The sequence below is a fragment of the Dicentrarchus labrax genome, unplaced genomic scaffold (assembly GCF_905237075.1).
Source record: "Dicentrarchus labrax unplaced genomic scaffold, dlabrax2021, whole genome shotgun sequence".
Lineage (NCBI taxonomy): Eukaryota > Metazoa > Chordata > Actinopteri > Moronidae > Dicentrarchus > Dicentrarchus labrax.
Genome location: NW_026136714.1, coordinates 8072504 through 8094109, shown reverse-complemented (window position 1 = coordinate 8094109; position 21606 = coordinate 8072504). Strand labels below are relative to the sequence as shown.

The 21606-nt window shown below is 40.7% G+C and overlaps 1 protein-coding gene across 1 annotated transcript in view; it reads right to left on the bottom strand.

Annotated features, from left to right (window-relative positions):
* LOC127376096 (phosphatidylethanolamine-binding protein 4) overlaps positions 1–21606 on the bottom strand; it is a 50568-nt gene that overhangs the window by 19947 nt on the left and 9015 nt on the right. The window contains exon 4 of the mRNA XM_051422674.1: positions 8922–9020. Within this exon, the coding sequence (XP_051278634.1) occupies positions 8922–9020 (99 nt within the window). The remainder of the gene's footprint in view (positions 1–8921; positions 9021–21606) is intronic.

Genomic DNA, 21606 nt, shown 5'->3' with positions numbered 1-21606 from the left:
TCTTTTAAAGCTTAATATCAGTCTTTATTTTTGTGCAGCTGTCTAACTGGTAGTCTAGGAGCAAAACTAAGACTGTCCTAACCCTATAGGCCAGTCCAACATATCTTTGTGAAAACAGCCCCGGTCTTGTTCATTTTGATACCCCCTCTCTTCAAGCCATCTCTCTGTCTCTCACTTTCTTTCTTGCAGCGATACTATGGGTACTGTTTCCTGTGCCTGTTTGCACAATGTTTGCCAGAGGAACACACTAGAATCCGAGCTCCACAATCCCTCTTAACCTTTGACCTTGGCTTATTGTTACCTGTGAGCAGCATTGTGGCAAACATGTTGTACAAGTACTGTACAGCCCTGCAAGCTGTTTGTGTTCTGCAAGTATGGAGGGCAGGGGAGGAGGGAAGGAAGAGAGGGAGCTATTTAATCCCCCCCAAAGGAACTCCCCTCTCAACCCGTATCGTGAACTCACAGGCAAATCGCGTTGCTGGAAGGCACACCACACACACACTGCTGTCTTTTTAATTTCATCAGCTGAAAGAAATCTATACAGTGCTTTGGAATCCGACTGAGCTGCGGAGAGAAGTGAACTATACAGCACCCTGGAATGTAAACAGGTTTCTCACCAACTGTAGCATAAAAATACCACATTGTAAGAAACCTCTTGGCTATGATAATGGTCAATAGTACAGATCAGAGGTCTTAGTAGATTTCATGGTTGTTAGTCCTACAGCATATCAATAAGAACAAGTTGAACAAATCCAGAGAACAATTCAGAGGAAATGCACCAATCGTACACAAATTATTCAAGTGTAACACGGACAAAATATTGGCTTCTACTGAACGCATTGTATTGATGGTAGCTTTTCGCTTGGCATTATTAAAAGCATTATCTTTTGAGAATATTAGTAACGCTGTCATTAAATCCCTTGCAGTCAGCTGCTTGGTTAGGAACAGGCTGTAATCTGCAGAGAATGGACATTTTTTTTGTAATTGTCGAGTACTCAAAAATACTCACAAAAATAGGAACAATTCATAAAGCAGAGCACAACGTCTACAATTTCTATTTACAATCATCTACAGATAACTGTCAAACCTCCATCACCAAGCTTTGGTAACAATGACGGACAGGCCTTTCAGTATATTTATCCTTTATATGAGTGCACTTAATTTCAGTATATTTATGCTTCATATGAGTGTACTTAATTTTATTACATGCAATCTGAGCACTCATACCAGTTCTTATTGTTTGATTATTATACAATATAGTCATTTGCACTATACTGCAGTTTTCTAATTTTATAGTTTAGTATAACTTTTGGAATACAAACAATCATAATCAGTACGTAGAGTTAGACAGGCCACTATAATATCTGCCAACTTTGCATTCATAGCTGTCACACTTAATTATCATGCCAAAATACAAGAAAATACATTGGCTACAGGAGGTCTTTTGTGAAGTCTTTGTTTTTGTGTACAATTAACTGGCAAGCATGCTATATACTTAAGTAAGGGCTATTTTAGGTGTGCATAATTGTTAGTGAGTTGTTTTTATCAGCATGCCTCACTCCCCTTCACCGTGCCCTATCAGGAGACACCCCTGAGAGGAAGCATTTTCCACAGCCGCGGCCCCAGCAACCCCCCACTAACCCTGACATTTGTTCATTTACCCGCCCCTCTCTCCCCCTTCTGGTTTTTATGCCCGCAACCCCCCCTCCCCCCTCCGGACCCGCCATGTCTGTCAAAATTGACCAGTTTGCAGGGGAACAGGTAGGCAGACTCCGGCAAGCCCCCCACCTGTACCCTGAAACACACAAATTTGCGCGCGGGGCCGACTGCCAGAGATCCTGCTTTACTGACTGAAGTGGAGGGGAGGGGGGGTATGACAAAGACGACAGCTTGTGTGGGGGAACATTGTCTGCGGCTGCGACTAGAAATCTTTTCAGGAAAAACAGGATTTTATACACAATGGTCGTGGGTGTGAAGAAAGGGGGCACATATTAAAAGAAGCGCCTTTATGTGTGCAGAGCTACTGGTTTTTAAACTGCATTTGCATGGAGAAGGTCCAATCTGTTCTTTTTTTTCCCTACTAGGCTATAGTGTGACAGACTGGATCAAAAAGGGCTTTCCAGGTTGTCCTTGTTTTCTTGGAGAGTAATCGTGATATATTCAGGACAGTGTGCAGGATGGGAATTAATGTTGCACACTGACACACAGCAGGCCCACCTTCTTGAATAAACGTGTAAGAAATATAATACGAATTTCTTCCTCATCGAGACTAAATTCATGTGGAGAAATCAATAGGAATTAGATTTTCCTAGAAAGGAACTTTCAGGCAACATGTGAAAACTATAATTTATGGATGATTATTCCCTCGCTGCCCAAACAACATTCACAGCTTCTGGTAGGAAACCATAGCAGCTCACGTTCTTCATGCAGTGAAACCTCCTCAATCATCTCACCAAGGCAACCAAAGCAGGGAGGTCAGTTGTTATAGAGATGGAAAGAGGCTTGGTAGGTTATCAGCTACAGTACTGTGTGTGTATATTGTGTGTATGTGTGTGTATATTGTGTGTATGTGTGTGTATGTGTGTGTGTGTGTGTGTGTGTATTTGTTGTATGTGGACGGGGGATGGAGCTGACAATTGAGCGGAGGATTCTTATGTAATTTTCCCTTTAGGTGGCGGAGAACAGTGAGAGCATCAGCCCACACTGAAGAAGAACCTGTTTGTTAATAAGCTGCAAGTAAGATAAGATCGATAGTATTATTACAGGCCGTTTGTACACATGAAGAGGGGGGGGGATCCAGGTGTAGCAGAGTGGGGGGGAGAAAGCCACAGTGACAGGTATGAAGTGGGCATGCCCTGCAACTCACCGGCCCCCGTTCTATTCGCCTCTTTTAAACTTTTTCACACATGCACTCCAATCCGCGCGTGCAGACGGCACACACATAGAGACACACGGGCAAGTGTACAACCTTAGAAAAGGTCACACTCCAAAAGCTACATAAAAAAACCAAACTAACAAACGCTAGCATCCTAATCTGGCTTTGAGAGGCTGTGAGGAGAGTCTGATGAGGTTTAGTGAGGAAATGACTTCCAAAAGCTGAACTCCATGTAGTACCACCTCTGACATTTGTCTGGCTGTAGCTGACAGCAGGATGAGCACCGCTCTAAATGTTAAGCACCTCCAGCTGGGCTTCCATGTTAAGGGCTATTGTTGACTTGTACCAAGGGAGGTTTTGGACAGTTATGAAAAAGATGAATGACCTGCATCTAAACTTTGTCAGGCTCAAACTAATTCAAGCTGCAATCTAAAATGTAAAGCAAAAAAAAAAACTAAACTGTTTTCTGACTTCTTTCTTAAAACCTAAAGCATTTCTTTAAATTCCGGCGTAATTCTTAATCACGTACCGTGAACAGGTGCTTAGTTAACTTAATTCTCACATATACATCATCAACAACAATCTGTTCAAATTCTTTAAGGCACTTCACACAAAGAACATGTGTTTGAGCTGTCAGTTTAAGTTTAAACAAAGGATGACAACAGGTGCACTGAGTGGAGTTTAGATTGGAAAAAGTTGCTTCATATGACTTGGAGCCAGGAGGCACTTCTGTGTAAAAGTTTGTGAAACCATAAACAAGCAGACTGTTAACCTGGGTTATGAGCATGTTTAGCAACTTTGGAGGAGAAAAAAAAAATCACATTAAAAAGGAAAATTGTTCAATTCCTTTGCGCCCACCCCCTTGTCATAAGATATGGATGTCCCGTAAGGTTATTTGTGTTTGCTGGGAAATGAAGTGCTCAACTGGATTAAAAACATACTGCATATGTTTGGAAATCTGTTTCCCTGGGCGTATGAGTGGAGTGAGCGAGCGTGAAGCAGCAGCTTGCGTCTCCTCCAAGAGAGAGGGCAGACACTCTCATCATTAGCTGGGCTACAATGTGCTCCTCTACCTGCTCCAATCTGCACAGCCAGGCTCCACTCTGACGCCAGACAGATGTTCCCAGCACGAGGTGCAAAGTACTGAGAGGGGAAACGAGAGTGAGCAGGAGAGAGGCAGAAGAATGGAAATATTCAGCAGAGTACACAATAAGAGTTTAATTATGAATAATACCAATGGTTCTTTGTTCTCACAATGAAGCTAGCTATGGTTTGTCTGGCCTTTGGGAAATTGTTTTTGGCTTCCATATGGGGGCAGCTGTCTGTCAAAAATAAACGCTTAAAATCATAACATGCCACAGTAGGGATAATTACAGGCTAAACAACAATGCAATTATGTATGTTTATTTGCAATATTGGATAGGTATTTTGCTAAAACAAACTCTAAGGCTATTGTAGAGGTTAAAAATGTAATTTCAACACTCAGTACTATCATTTTCTGCTGCACTAATGATTAGTGACTGAGTGTTTTTGCAAAACTTGACATCAGTTGTAACTTAACAACTTAAAGACATACTTTAGTCACTCAGCCTGTATGAAGAAATGTTTCTGTGACAAGATAAGGACAAATGTTTAAGGATAAGCTGGGTGTTACTTTCTCCAAACTAATTATTCCTACCAGCCAGTATCATCTCTGTAACCACAACATTATATAGCTTCTTCATCATCACATGAACTACTGTTGTTCCCAAAAACTTTAAATGTTTCATTCAAACCTGCCTGCGGGAAAAAATGGCTTTGGGTTTTGGCCTGTTGAGGTGAATGGTTGATAATAACAAAGAGACAAAATAACACCAGTGTTCTCCCCTTTTGAATGAAGTGCAGTAACAAGTTACACGCCTAATAGTTTGCAGTTAAAGGACATCTTGAGGTGTGGAGCAGACGATCTCTGCAGGCCGCAGAATTCACAAACACAAAGCCAGCTGGTCTGATACAGTCACAATACTTCACTGTTTGTATTTGCCTGACCAGCAGCAGAACACAGGCTCTGTCCGCCTTTGGGAGCTGCTACAACAGAGATGGATGTTAAAGCATTCATGTCCCTTGTGCGCCATAATAATGAGCAGAGCACGCAGTGTGCTGAACTGTCCAACTGGCCTTCAATTAGCCAGGGAGAGGGAGTTAACAAACATATGATGGCTTCCAATCCAAAGATCTTATTGAAGTGAATCTGGAAATGTAGAACCATACTGACTGAATAGGACACAGCCCGAACAGATCATGATGGGTCACAAATGTCTTGTTGTTGTTACTTATAAAATGTGCTATCCAATTCAATCAAACAGCAACAAATCTGATAGCCTTAATGCTTTTTCTTCTTGTGGATTCATACAACACATATTGAGTATTTGCAGCATAGATTTTTATATAAGCATTTTACAGAAAAATCAAATTTGAAGCAAAGAAAATCCAATAATTATCCTTATGTTAACTTTGCTGCACAACATTAGTACACAAAAAGTTAAGTATTGCAGACAACTAACACCTTTCATGGAGACAAACCCTCAGCAGAGAAACTTCATACATTATAAAAAGTACGAAAAAAATCCATAAAAACCTAAGGCTATATATCGCTGACTGTTTAAATGGGATTTTACAGTGTTAATGAACACCTTGGCTTTTCTCAGAGCAGGAAAGAGCTTTAACTGTAGCACTGTTTTGCGAGTTCATATTGCATCATGTTGACTCACAAACCGCCAAAACTATAATGAGAGAATAAGTATTAACAAGTAAAAGTAACACCCAGTGCTGTATTTATATAAGCTGCCTCTATTCACATACTAATGATTTGCTTGTTACAGTAATTATCGCTGCGAGACCATACCGGAACATCTGCATTGATTTAGACTCTGGGAGAGCAGAGGGAGGGAGGGAGAGGCTCACAATCTGGAATTCGACTTCGAGAGCTAGACAACAATCTGTTGATGGTTATTTTGGTAATTGTCCATAATTGATGTAAAACACAGAGTGTGTTGCAGAAGATTCTAAATTACGGTTTCTGTAGCTCTGGGGGTCATTGAAAATGGGCAGTTGCGATGAAAATGCACATACAGCATCTAATAATGTGAGTGCTAAAAGAAACTGGACAGCTGGTGGGAGAAGGAGGGACACCCAGCCACACAGTTTACACTTAACTGCTGGAGTAAATTGTTCTTGGCAGTCAAAAGTAATGATGTGATAAATTAACAGCCAGTTAAATAAAAGATTTGACACCTGACATAAACATTAAAATATGATTGTCTTACACAGCTAGCTGGGCGGTTATTGTGCATATTTATATATGTGTGTTGGTGTTTACATGGAACTCATGTAGTAAGTTAGTTATGTTATTTATCATACCACGCACATGCAGACTTATGAGACACCAAAAAATACTGTTGCAGTGGTGAAACATTTCTGCCTTACAAAGACAAGATGTAGTTAAAGCGGTGTAGCAGCTGATTGCAATGCCCACGCCTCACCCTCAAGCATGTAGGAGTAACTGCGGTGGCCACTATGACACTATCTAGAACCACTGTTTGGTTTGTACGTTCGGGGCTACTGTAGAAACATACATTTGAATGATTATATTCCATTTCTACCAACATGCTCCACACTGGACCTTTAAAACCAGAGTAAACGGCTAAAAGCACACAGACATATCAGCTATAGCCTGCTGGTGAGATAGCAACAGCGAGCCACGGCTCTTCAGGAAGACCATTACATCTGCCAAATTCTGCTTCACATAAGGCTCCACGTTGTAGCTGTGGATGAACACTGTATGTATGTGAAGCACTGTACAGTATGTGGCAACAAATATCAGGCTCTCAAACACCTCTCCGTGTGGTTCAAGAGGGCTTTGGCGTGGCTGTGTGAGGAGATCCTCAGCCCATGTTTTGACAAATGAAGAGCTAGCTACATAATACAGCTCGAAGCAAGGTGAGTGATGAGTCCGTAATACACAACATAGTCCAGCGTGTCCTTGTTGTGTTGCCATCTCTTCTCTAATGAGACCTCAGCTCAAGAATCACTGTAAATCTATGGTGCCGCGTTGCTCGGTCCAGCCTGACCTCGCTACACTCTCGGCTGAATTAAGGAAATCTTTTACCTTCATGGCTGTGGCTACGGATAAAGAATACACACTAATTATGGAAACATCTACAAACTAGGGCAAGTCTGCATGACCTTGGACTAATGAATATATATGAAAAGAATATGGCTGCTGCAGCTCGTACTGTTTGATGAGTAAGTATCAAAACACTGATCCATTTGACATTTGAAAGCATGACCCCTGACTGCAGCTAAGGGAACTACTTTGCTTTACACAACAATCTACCATCAAACGCATTGCCAGAAAGAGCAATTTAAATGCCAAACATGTTATTGTACAGTACGCTCTTTACTTTCTATACAGATTCAGCTAAATTACAGAGAGCAGAGATGCTGAATTATATACATGGGCAGGCATTAATTCATAAATTGGCCTGCATTGCTGTCAAAATCACAACTGCACTGAAACAAAATCCAACACATGCACATCGACACTTGAAAAAACAAAACTGAGGTTGTGTCATGTCACCTTGCCACCCTGGTCAATTAAACACCTCCCACTACGGGTTGGCATCACTCAAAAGGCTCATTAACCCTTCTGACCAACCACCAGTCACAATCAGAAAAACATGCCGTCACATTGGCCAATCCCTACATGGGCAACGCAGGTCAACACCCACACAAGTGACAGGAAATTGAATTGCTAGAGAGAATGTGGTCTGTCTGAGCACTTGAAAGACATTTGTTTATTCACAGCTGGTCACACGGCCAGACAGACTTTATGGGCTTAAAAATAAGAAGCAAAGGTGATGCCTAATGTAATTTTATTTTATTATTTATTATGCATTTAGTTTTTTTGTATATCGTTGATGAATGCGAGTGATATGAGGTAAATGTTCTCACGGGCACAGGAATGTGGTTGCATAAATCATCTCTGAAGCTCCGCAACAATGAGCTGAATCACAAAATTCTGAATTTATACCCATTGAAAGGGTTTACTGAAATATATATCCCAGATACATCACATTTGATATTTGAATCAATATGGCATTTACTTAGTGTACAACGACGCCTTATAAAATGAAACGGGAGCAGTGATACATCGCTGAAGCGTCTTTGTGTGCTTGTTTTTCAGACCACTAGTCTTAATCTACTGGGTTGATCTCCCGGTTCCCGCGGGATTATAAAATGTCTGCAAACCTCCAAATATTTGAGGCAATCAACAACTCAACACGCATTTGGCGTTAGAATGCAAGACTGTGAAAACACACAAACGAATGGATAAAAAGGAGTGAAAAATGAAGAGAAATAAGGGGATCGGAGCTGTGCCCATTTCGGGGGTGTAAAATATGGAGAAGTGTGGATCATTGGGGGAGCTGCTCTGCCTGGGGGAACAGATGAAGGGAGGACACTCTGCCAAGATCTCTCCACTGGAGGGGGAGCTGAGGGACTGGAGCTCTATGGGAGAAAGAGTGTGCGCCTCGCATGCTGCTCTCCTCAATCTCAGTCTCACACGCCTGCATTGACACGTCCCAGGCTCTCTGCAGCAGAGGGAAATTGCTGCTGACAGGGCCTTGCAAACTTTCACAGCCATTTAGAAAGACTTACTCCCACACTTTTGTCACAGGCATTTATTGCACAAGATACATGATATGAAAAATTAACATTTTTTGAACTTGGCATCCTTTTTTCACCAAGTTAGGCTTAAAAACCATTCATAATTTTTCAGCCTTGCGATCGGCCCCAGTACAGATGTAAACACAAGACATGCCAAGTGAGACCCTGAGATTATGAAAATGCAAAATTTTCAAGAAAAATAAATCCAAACACTACTTCATAAATTTGTACCGTTCGAGTTACCTAATCCAATAACAAATGCTGCCTGTGTCGCCATCACCAAAACACAAGGCTGTTTTTAAGTGAGAGCAGAGGTTACTGCAGACTTACTGTACTATACCTGGATGTTCACCACCAGCCAGTGCCTCCAGTAAGCAGATGTTGGTTTGGTATGGCTCGGAGCATCAGGATCAACCATCACCAGAACGTACAGCTTTTTCTGCAAACAGAAGGAGATTCATATCTTTTATTACTTTTAATACAAGTGCTATACTACAGTACCTCACACACTGTGGCTGGCCCCGAGGCAGCTCCAGTAACAGCGGTACCTGATCCCTTTTGCTTTCTAAATGCAGCCATGAGCTGTTTGTGCGTCAACATTGCCGAAGGCTTAACAGCAATCTCCACAGCTAACAATACTTAGTTTAAATACTCCAAAACAGGTGCTTCACTTTGCTTTCTTTGCTTTAACTTATTGTACCAACAAATACTATAAAGTGTGATATTTGACATAATGTCTAGTTTGCTTTTTATGTAGTCAACTGATTTGTAGATTGTCAAGTAGAAAAAAGCTGACAAACCCAGTTCATACCAGAAGGCTGGGTTTGCCTTTTGTTGGCTTGACACATAATCTCAACAGTCTTACTTCAGCTGTCAAGACTAAAATGTTGCTTGGAAAAAGAAAATCACGAGACAATATTGATACAATAAGCATGAAATAAAACTGTTACAAAAAGGCAACACTACACATGAGAATATGTTCTGCAGCATTGCTGATCACTAACTGCACACACAGATAAAGTACAGCTCTGTCTCTTCTCTGTTATTCCTTAAAGTTAATATCATTACTGTGACATCAATAAAATGACAACATTTTGGATCAGATACCAAATCCTCTCGTTAACATATTCACAGTAACTTTCTGCCACTTACCCAGTATCTTTGTACCCCTCAATCTGTCAATAAATAAAGTGAGAGAAAAAGCATCTTAACTAACACTTGATCACAGTTATTGGACGTTGACTTGGCGGCTTGACTGCCGGAAATTTTTCATTCTGTCTGTCCCTAAAAGTTAGAGAATTATGAGAGCAGATTGAATTATTGCGAGAGCACATTTGTCATCCCTGGTCCTGTGCCCAAAATCTGCCAGACCATATGATGGGCTTTTTTATTTTGTTCACTTCCTCTACAAACAGAGACATTAATCGAGGCTGTTTCAATCCATGATGTCCTCTTACTGTATATGTACTTTCAACTGAAGAAAGACCATAATTATATCAGCTTTAATACATATAAAACAGATGCAGCATTTTTTACATCCTTACACTGGCTGCCAAACAACGCGGTCTGTGGCGCAGTGAAACATTTCATAGAATCAAATGCTCACACGTAAACATAAACCTTAAATTTCTGTTTGTTGTGTCCTATCAAGACATTCTTAAAAGGCCTCTGAAAATTATCGTAAGCCGATGTACTTGAATGAGATAAAGAAGTAGTCATGTATTTTTCTGCAGATGCTCATTTTTCAGAAGGATTCTCTGCCTACCTGACAAGCAGTAATAAGCGTAAACAACTAAGCCTAATAATAGGATAATACTGTAGTCTCAGTGATAGTGCCTGCAGGTAACATCCAGACACACCAGCAACAATAGAGCCTCCTCCACAGCCTGTCAAAAGTGACTCTATATCAGTGACCCCCCCGGGCAGCTTACCAACCATGACCTGTTGCCTTCTGAAGAGTTGTAATCCTCATTTGTACATGTTTGCTACCAGGCAAAGACACTGTGATAATGTAGTTACACTAATATTTAAGTCAGGCCCTGATGCATTCATAAATAACATGGTGGCAAAAAAACAGCACACACACACACACACACACACACACACAGACACAGACGCACACAGACGCACACACAGACTAAAGGAGTTTAAATTAAAAATGACCTCCAGTCACAATTATCATTGAAAGGAATAGCACTTTATTGGATATTTCACGAAAGTTACCATGGATGGAGATACACTGTATAGGACAGGCTTAGTTTTCCCAAAGCCAAATTTAGAACAACATTAAGAACATTTCACATGCATTTCCAACTGTAACAACAAAAAAACATGGCCTATTTATGGTGGGCACTGAATTTGAATGATTTTTTGCACATATTTAGAGCTTGAATTTCTACCTGTAAGAATCTGGCTGGTCCAGCTGGCACGGGCAGCAAATAATACAAGTGCATCTCTCCATGCTTGCACTTCACACATTGTGGCATGTACCCTTCTCTCTTACAAGGACATTTTTTTTCTCCATCTGTCAAAATCCACATTAATTACGCACAGATATGTGTGAAAGACTCCAGGGAAAAACAGATGCATGCTCTGCCATCTGAAATAATTTATCAGAGCTCCAACAAACTAAATGTATATCAAAACATGTTTTAACAGGGCTAATTCTCATAGCTGGATACTGGAAGGCACACATTTTCCAAAAATATGTTATTGGTATTAATCACTAATACTAAAGAGGAAACTTAACATTTGACCCTCGTGGATCTTTTTTTTTTTTTTTTTTACAGCTTTTACACTGTAGCTTATCACATGCATCACTGATGACAGTACATTTTCTATATTTTGGAAGACACACTAAGCTGTTAGTAAATAAAAAATCTCTTTTATATACTTTATTTAGATTATTCTAAAAGAGATGAGAGGTCATCTGCCACTCTGTCATGCTCGGTAATGTACCTACAGGACTGTAAAATGTCATAAAAATCCAAGAGCTCAGAGCAGAAGTGAAATCTGGGTAGGTGTCAGCCACAGACCACAGAGCTCCATCGGGCCATTATACAGGAGGGGATGTGAGGCTCCTGGGTGCAGGCTGGAGGTGGGGGAGATTGAGCTTGCATTCTCTTGGGATTAACCTCCCACTGCCTGCTGTGATCACAGCAAAATGGCCCACTGAGACCACACCTCAGACGCAAGTCGGCTGGAATAAACCCTGCAGCCGACTGGGCGCCTCTGTCGCGGATGCTGGTCAGTGGTAGAGAATAAAGAGGAGGCACTCTCTTCAGTGACACCAGTGACACTTATGGAGAAGGGGGGGGGGTCATTTACATGAACTCAATACCTCTTCATGATCATAGAAATGCAGATGTAGTTTTTTTTAAAATACATTCTCATATTGTTGTATCTTCAAGAGATGACATGAAACTCCCACTCCATGCCAATAGCATCGAATAGATACAGCAAAACAGAAGACGGTGAAGAGCAAAGGCAGAGGAAGACCGGTGTCTCTGAGGATGTAAACTACTGGCTTACCTTTGAGTGAACTCTGCTGGGGATGAGAATCAGAGAGATGTCTAATCGCTGCTCTCGTAGAGCTGCCTGGGCTATCGAGCCCAGCTCTGCTAACTGATGACACCACGAAGGGCGAGAGTGAGTTAGCGAGAGGGAGGGAGGGAGGAGAGGCCCCTCTGTGAGTTTACAAGTTCATGCTTTATCCCTGACCCAATACCCAAACACTGTCGTCCGTGCAGCTGCCTATTAATATACCCATTGCTTTATCCTCCCGGTTCTTCATCTCCTTCAGACTCTGTGCACAGAACCCACAATGATTCATTAAATGGTCAACTGTGCTCACTGCTCGACCTGGGTCAAAGCAACGCATCGATATCAAATCCCTGTTTAAGTAGCAAAAACACTTGAACTCGTTTGGTAATTAACAGGTATCTGTGTTGTGATTAAGAGACGGCAATGGCTTAACAACCATCGACTGCAGCTTAGAGCAAGGTTGAAAGATCGATCTGTAAATACAGAAAAATAAAACCTCTAAAATACTGCTGTAGAAGTACATTTTTCAGATGATGAAGAAAATAAATCTCAGCAGCAATTTCATTGTTTTTGCAGCCAAGCAGTATTAAAAAAGATTTTAAATTAATGATCTAAGGACATAATAATAAGGTCTCATTTCGGAGGCAGGATAGTAGTGAGAAGGGAAGAAGAACCTTCCCCATCACTAGGAAGGTTAACACTGGTTCCACTATCGGGGTCAGAGGAGGAGGTTCATCCTGGTGGAGGGGAGGTCAAGGGTCGGCCAGGCAGCAGTAATTGAATCCTGACCAGAGAGTGGGGTGCTGTAGACCCAAAGATGAGATGGAGATAGAAGGGGGGCTGTGGCACTCACCTAGAGGTCACCAACCTTACAGGTGAGAAGGTCCTCGTTGTCATTAATAACAGCCGCCCTCTCCACCTCTCATCTGCAGAAGCTTTGAAACCTCATTGTTCCTCACTGCAAGCAGCATTATAAAACCTCCTTCATAGGCAGTCATAAAGGGCAGATCAGTAATCTGCCACAGAGGAATTTGGAGAGGAAATAACTTTTTCATTTCAGGGAATCTTGTCAGTACAGTATTTTCTGATTGTAGTGATAAAAAGGTCCCATGCATAACGCAAACAAAACAGGCTCAGAAAAAACACTGCTCTTTAGCACTACTAGTGGTCATAAAGTCCATAAGGTACCTTTAAAGTTATGCTAAGCACTTGGTTGAGTTTAGGTTCACCTTTAATTCAAGGTTTTGGCTAAATATTGACCAAAAAAATCATCAGTGACTTGTCTATTTCCTTAACATTTAACTGAGACTTTCCCAAACCTTAACCAAAGAGCTGTTGTCACCTAAACCTAACCACACAAGGTACTCAGGATACTAACCCCAGCCTCAAGTGTCACAGTCCAGTGTCACTTTGTATGCCCATCACACCAACAACCTCCTTGAGACATGTGTGCAGTACAAAAACATGGCACTTCCTTCACTGGAAAAAATGTTGACACTGAATATAATCCAGACAGCGGTTACTTTTCCCTCAAAACACATTCGGTGGGGCGCCCTGATAGCTCACCTGGTAGAGTTAGCACCCCATGTACCAAGGCTAAATCCTTGCTGCAGCAACCATGGGTTTGAATCCAACCTGTGGCCCTTTGCTGTGTGTCATCGCCTCTCTCTCCCCTTTCCTGTCCATCTTCGGCTGTCTCACCCAATAAAGGCAAAAAAGGCCCAGAATATTAAAAAACATTTTTGGCAAAACAAATTAGTAATTTGGAATGTCGAGGAGAGTTGACTAGGGTCTAAAAGTCAGGATATCTCAGCTTCCCCTGCTTCGATTTAGATTTTTTAAATTTATTTATCAGTCTCTCACAAGTCCCCCAATTAAGAAAATCACTGGAAAGCCACTTAAGATGATATTCTTACCATCTTATTATTAAAGAAATGTAGATATTATGGATACACACTTTACATTCACACATGCAAATACGGTCAAAAGGTGGTGTTTTGTAATTAAAGCCACTTGATGTCTTACAGCTTGGACACACTGCCCGCGTCTGCAGCACGTCTCGTGGCACAGTTGCAGCGACACTTCAGTAGAGAGTTGAAGTCTCACCCAGTGTCCTGCAACCCGCAAAAACGTCGTGTGTCGTGTAAAATATATAATTATATAAATTAAGGTTATAGGCAGGGGCAAAAATTTACTAAATGTAAGCGTGCAGCAGATGAAAACAAAAATGTGTAAAATTTTTGGGGAGAAATCAGAAATTGACTATTTTTAACACCTAAATCAGCTAAATATTATCAAGCCTAATAAGCTGCGAAACGCTGCACCAGTTGACAATATACTTTTCCAAGAACAGAACTGGAGGACAAGGACACTATAACTTAGTTAGTAGTAAAGTTTGTTATCAGATCATGGATGGATCAGCAAACTGGTGCAGGGCTGACATTGATACTTACCAGCAGCATAGAGAGTAGAAACATAGTTGGTGATTGATTCAGCCAAACAGACTGCGGTTAATTATGATATGAATTAATGTTTCTACATGTTACACTTCTAATGGCGCAAATAAAAATATAAAAAAAATAGACAAATTTATCTGTTCATAGTCATGTACAAATTTTACTACAGTCAGCGTATATATCTGTATAATATGGCACAGATATGAAAAAAAAACTCTTTGTGGACAGAATCCATTCATTTGTTAAAAAGGCTCCTATTGTATTGTATTTATCAAAGACAAACTCAATGTAGAAAGATAGGGCTAGCAGCAGCAGCAGAAACACTTTCTGTGTAGACACCACAGGCATTTGAGCTGCAGCAGTTCAGTGCGGTTGCTGTCATGCACTGTTCACACGGGCAGTGTGTTCAGGGCTTTAAATTCTGTAATTCAGCAGAGAACACAGCACCATTTATTATTAAACTCCATAACAGACAATCTCAGTGCTGCTTGCTACTTTGGTGCAAATTAAGCGCTATTGATGCTTCTGAGACTATTATACAATATGATTTGGGGTACTACAGCTAATGGGTTAACATTCAGACTGATTATTGACACATATAAATGATATGCAAAGAGAATGCCAATACTCCTCAGTGTGTTCTTAAGCGCCTCACACAGTGCGGGCTGCTCACTACCTCCAAACCTGCCTATTTTTAACTCAGCCTCCCTCCCACACAGGAGTGGAGTGTGAAGTGGCTTATAAATCCACACTTCGAGGAGCCACATGGTCAAAGGAAAGTCACATGTGGATAGAAACGCATAGTCTAGGCCTAAAGACAACACAGCTACTAGACCCCCACTGGGTAGTCAAACAGAAAAGTGAGCTACAGCACGAGGAGGCAGCGGTTCAAGAGGAATCACAGCATCAAGTTTACATAATTACATAATCACATTAACACTTTTTTCTGTTTCAACATAAAAACATGTATTACAATGCTACATTTTAATCAAATTAACACATGTTTACAGCTTCTAGATTCAGCACATTCAATATGAATAACTAGAAAATTCTTAAAACATTTATTCATTTTGGCCTCTAGAAACCACAAATAAACAGCTCTCTGATAAACAGATAAAAAATGTTGTAATGCAGTCTGTCCTGAACTCTGTTTATAAAGCCTTGTACTTTCACTTTGCAGTTTGGAACTGCTATGAAGCCATAGCTAACAGTAAGATGGTTCACAGTCTGATTGAAGCTTGAGGGGGGTGAAGGAATTAGTAGCAGCCTAGGGAACCATTTCTGCATTTCTCTCAACATTGAAGACTTCTTTCACTGCACCATGCTTGCGAACACAGCCGTGCTCATGTTAAGCTTATTAGTCACCCTGGATGCGATCTTGCTAGCTGAGGCTTTCAACACTTTCTAGTTGTGGCTTTACACACATACACCTACTCACTGCCATGAAAGCATTTCTGCAAATGCACATGCTCAAACCCAGTAACTACCACTAACAGGTACTCTGAAGTAACATGCAGCCAGGCGCTGGGATATGAGCCTCAGATCCAGCCCGTGCTAAATGAGGCAAGAGGGAAATATTTTTGTCATGTAGTTTGGCTGCTGAGAGCACAACACAGTCAAACAGGGCAAATTACAGCACTGGACTCATATCCATAATTAGTCTGTCAAGCGTGTCACACACTGAAAAACATAGATCTGCTATTTTACCACCAAGTGCAGCCTATAAAAGTTAATGGTGAGCACATTCTAATTACTTCACCAGGATTTGGGAATCTAAATCAACTATTTTGATTCTAAAAGCACCAAGGGGAATTTGGAGAAAAAGAGAGGAAAATAATAAAGATCTATTAGTAGATTTTTTTTTATACTGCATGTGCAACTGAAAACAACAAGTTTACACGGGGCATGACATGAGATTTCAAAGCTGGAAACACCTAAAGCTCATATTTATCATGTGTTCTAAAAATTAACTTTATCTGGGTCATCGCATTTTATTTTGGCAGCTATTTTGTTCTTATGGAAACCAACTGTTCTATTTTTTTTTATTTGGAATGAGAAGAGTGAAAGCTTGAGCAAAATGATCAGTCTTGTTTATTCTAATAGGAAAATAACTGCTATTGTTACATCAATTTTACACTAACGGACACATTTTTAAGACTTAAGACTTTGAAGACTTAAATGAAATATATGAAATGCTACTACCGATCCACTACATGGAGGACCATCATACAGCAGACACAATTCTGAAGACGATGGGATACATGCTGCCATGAAGGGAGCTTAGTTGTAAGCACTCTGACACCCATTCCTATTTGGCCATCAGAGCTGTTAAAGGTGTCAGGCCTGTTCACAGGCACTGTGTGTTTCACCAGCCAAGATGGCTTCCACATTTTTTCTATCATGATTAATTATGGTTTCTGATGGTAGTACAGTGAGAAAGTGTAAATTATTCCCACATTTTCTTGTGCCCTCCGTTCAGTCACTGTTGTGTAGGAAGATGCTATTGACGCCATCCATGGATGGCGACCAAAAGGCATCTACATGGGGTGGCAAACTCTAGTGCCTATTAAGGGGTGGAAGTGGTGGTGGGGGGTGCTTGGCGTGTGGGCTGAACCTAGTCAAGACTGCCAGTTGACAGGGCCAGATTTTCCAGTATGGAAGAGTCTTGTTTCAGTGGGCGATGCTGGGTGTTGGGAGACTGGGAGAGAGGACTGCCCAGGGCTTGGAAGCTTGAAACAGAATATTTCAAACAGACAAGCACCGTCTGTGTTCCAGTGTCACCAGCCCACCCGTCTGACAATCAGGGCCATGTCATCACACGGGCTCTGAGTAATTCAGGGAGCATTCTTATCACCTTAGAAGATGTGGCAATCTCAGACGTCAGAGCAGTCTGAGGTCCCAGCAGCAGAAATAGCATTAAACGAAATACAGCGCATGGTATGGAAGACAAAAAACTACAGTAAAGATGTTCACCTACAGGCAAAACATTAAGAGCATGAATAGCAAAGCCTGGTGAAATGCAACCACAATACTGCGCTTTGCTTTGAATCCTTAACAAAATCCACAATGTGTCTTCTAAAACCACACACTGCACACGCAGCGCTGAAAATCCTTAGTTTTGGAAAACTGGTTCAAATAAAATAATTCGTCTGACAGATCATTTTGTTTATGTTGATATATTTAGCGCTGTCAGAGAGGACATCACAGAGAATGGCACTTATATCACAATGCAAAAACTGTTATCAGAGGAGGTACAGGTTTATGGTTCAAGGGCTCGTCCATTCATAGAGAACAAGCTCAGCCTCTCTGCCTGACACACTGATAAAGACAGCACAAATGAAACAGCTCCACAGCTCCATCTTTGCCTCTCCCCAAGGGAATAATATATCACCCATCTGAATGTGGCACATATTGAATCATTTCCAGCGTTGATGATTCATTTGAATAAATCAGCCTTTTTTATTTTGCCAACTTGAACTGATACTGAAATAAGGAAAACTGAAGTCACATTGTTAGATATGAGGAAGGACAGGTGCTAGAGTGTTCTATAGCACTGGTAATCCTAATCCCCTTTCAAGCAACAATTAATGACTACAGCAATAATCTTCGCATATATGTTGTTGCAATTCCTTTTTGACTGTCAACCATAACCTGCCTAACTCACATAGACCAAATCCAGGGGGATATGTTGCTGCAGGCAGATAGGATCTTATCCTGGATTTGCATAGATAAATGCACAGCAATAATTCAAGAAGCACGCGGGACAGAAGTAGTTTTGACCTGAGATATATTCTCAATCTGACCATACACTATTGACAAGACCTGCTCTCAGGAGCTTAATTTTCAGATAAGGTTGATCCACAGAAAGATGTCAACATGTTATCTGCATTAACTCTTAACAAATATCAAATATTTAATGGGAGGGGGGGATATGGAAGCTTCCTAAACAAAAACTTTCAATGTCTTCGACAAAAAGCTACGGATGCACAGGATCAGCCTATCGGCAAAAATGAAAAATCAGCAGCTTGTGCAATGAAAGGGTTATATCCGCATTCAAGCTAAGAGACATACTCTAACATACACAGACACAAATCCTGTTGAGCTGAGCCGAGCAGAGATACCCTACCAGCCCTCCAAGGCACAATTAGGATTTCACGGGGGGAAGAAATCTACATTCCTGCACACATGAAAAAAGTCCTTTCTCCCTCCCCACAACAATATCAACTTTTTACTCAAGGAAAAACCTGAAGCACCACTCGATAGGATTTGGACAAAGAAATAAAAAACAAAGCCAGAAAAAAATCTAAATTTAAGCTGCAGTTGTTAAAGAAAAAATATTATGGTTGAGGAAAATCCAGTCCTAAGCCTCCCAGTTCCAATCAATTTCTCCTATTCTTTGGGATATGAAGAGAAGCAACCACTCATAGTTTGTTTGAAGTGCTCGTCTGTGTGGAGCTGTGCTGCGTTCAACAACATTTTGTATGGACAGCCTCAGTGTATGATTTTAACACCTGTCAGACATTCAGTCCAAGTACGAGAGGTCAAGTACCTGTCAGCCTGAATAAGGGAAGGGGGATAGAGCAAAACAGTACATTTCATTTCATGAGGTATCCTAATAAGTGGACACAATAACAGAAGCACATCATAGTCAAATCATTATGGTACAGCACATATAGGAATATGTTCCCTGCAAGAGTAAGTCATCACTGTGTGCTGTCACACTCTTGTTAGCAGGTGAACTGCACATACAATGTTACAATAATATCTGTCATAAAACTATTAAAACTATATTGTCTAGTCTGCAGTAATAACACTCCTGCAAACTACATTGTTAAGCAAACTTAGAAATGAATCAATTTCATTATTCTTAATTTTTCAAGTAAAAGTTTAAGTTCCAGCTTCTCGAATGTGAGGATTCGCTGCATTAATTCATCTTATGTAATAATAGTCTGAATATTTTAGGCTTTTTGGATTGTTGGTGGGACAAAAAAGCAGTGTAAAAATGATTCCCTGCATTTTAGAAAATTGTAAAAGCCATTTACCAATTTACGGATAACAATCTATTATGAAAACAGCCCTACAAGAAACATATACAATGTGATATGTGTCATATGTGAATTCACGGCCGTAGTACTGATATCTTTTTTGCTCTACAATTTAGTTTGGTCTTCATCCAGTACAGCAACACATGCTTATTGCAGGTTCTATCTAGTTATTATGGATGCATAGAATGACCCAGTAGCTTTTTAAAGCCACTGAGTAGGTCCATAGTGGACGAAAGTAGATACCTCCTCTCAAGATGTAAAAATATATCAGCAGCGATTGAGCCAAAGATTGTGCAAAAGTGAGAAAACCTGCTACGATCAGCTAGGTGGCGAGTAAGCTACTGAGTGCATGCATTATGTTACTAGAAAAAAACCAAACCAAAGCAAGGCACACTGGAGATGAAGTTGAATATTCTCCAAATAGAACAGTTTTTTAGTAGTTTTGCTGTCAAACCAAAAGTACTGATGTCGCTATCACAACAGTGGTGCACTAACTTTTGCTTTGGCTTATCAGAAAGACTGCTGCCTTAATTTGGTAGCTAATATAGCTGACCTTCATAAAAAAAACTAAATGCAAATAAACACATGAAATAAAACAAATTTAATTAAACTTAATCTCAAGATCGTTTTAGAAAATGCCTATTTCAGGCAATGTTTTAAACTCTTAACAAATTATGTTTGTAGCAAGGCCGCATTTACTTTGACCCCATCACGTCTGATTTAACTTAACTGACAGACATTAAGCTAAATACCACGAAGACGATAAATGGACTCAGGCTTCAGCTACAATGAATGTCTCCAAGTTTAAATGTACACTTCTACTGATGCAATCTGGCAAAACTAATGCCCTAAAGCACATCCATAGAGCATTATGCCAAATAAGGACATTAGCAGCACTTGAGTTTGACTAAGACCTTTTAGCTGCTCAGCCTGTGAAGTGGTGTTTTAAGGAAAAACACATTGTAACCGTCACTAGTGATTCTCAGATTTGTGTCGTGTCTGAAGAAAAGGTTAAGCACATCGTCTATTTGAAAATGCCCAGATCTGCAGTCAGGCATAAAGTTGGCACCCAGATAAATCATGCCATCACTGTGCTTCAGTTTTCTCATTATCCATACCTCTCATGACATTCACAGAAAGAAACAAAGCATCCTGCCAACACCTACTCTGTGAGAGAGCTCTTTCAGTTCAGCTCAAAAGCTGAGAGCTCCAAACCTCCACACCACAGTGTGGGCAGTTCTGGCAGAGCCATGTGCCTAAGAACACTGACTGAGTGCAACAGTTGGACTAATAACAGAACAAAAAAAATAAAATGGACGCACAGCGGGGACAGCCACAGCTCCACAGCTGAGAAGCAGGTTGACTTCTGCCCACCTTTCTCTTATTCAAGAGCGGAAAGATGTCCACAATGCCTCTCAGGTCTTAGTGCCATGAGGGGCGGTGAGCGCGCAGCTTCAGCCACTTCAGGGTAAAGCAAATCACTTTAATATGTTAAGAAGATTAAGCTGGATAAATGTCTAGATACATTTTTTGAAGAGCCACGTAAATCTGTAGTGTTTTTATTTGGGGAGGGGCGGTGTGTGAGTCAGTTGAGACGATCAACACAAACCCACCAAAATGCAATGCGATTGGCTAGGGAAAATTGGGCTTATTTGAGATTTTGCATTTTAAGCTTCTTGAATCTAAGACCATCCCACCTCTTTCTTATTATTTTTAACACCAACCTCTGGGACAACAAAACTATAGAAAAAAAACACTGGTCACATGTGCCATTGCTCTCTCGGCTTATATTTAAGACTCACACACAAAGAAGAGAAAGAGGTTAAAGTTGAAGGTCTCTAAAGTGAAGTACTTGAAGGGCTTTCAGAATCTCTTTCTGTATTTTTCAGGTACATCATTCAAGTCAAATCAATTAATTGAAGTACATTCTAAATACAAAATGGATGGATGACTTTTTTTTATATCTTAAGAATTAGTAATC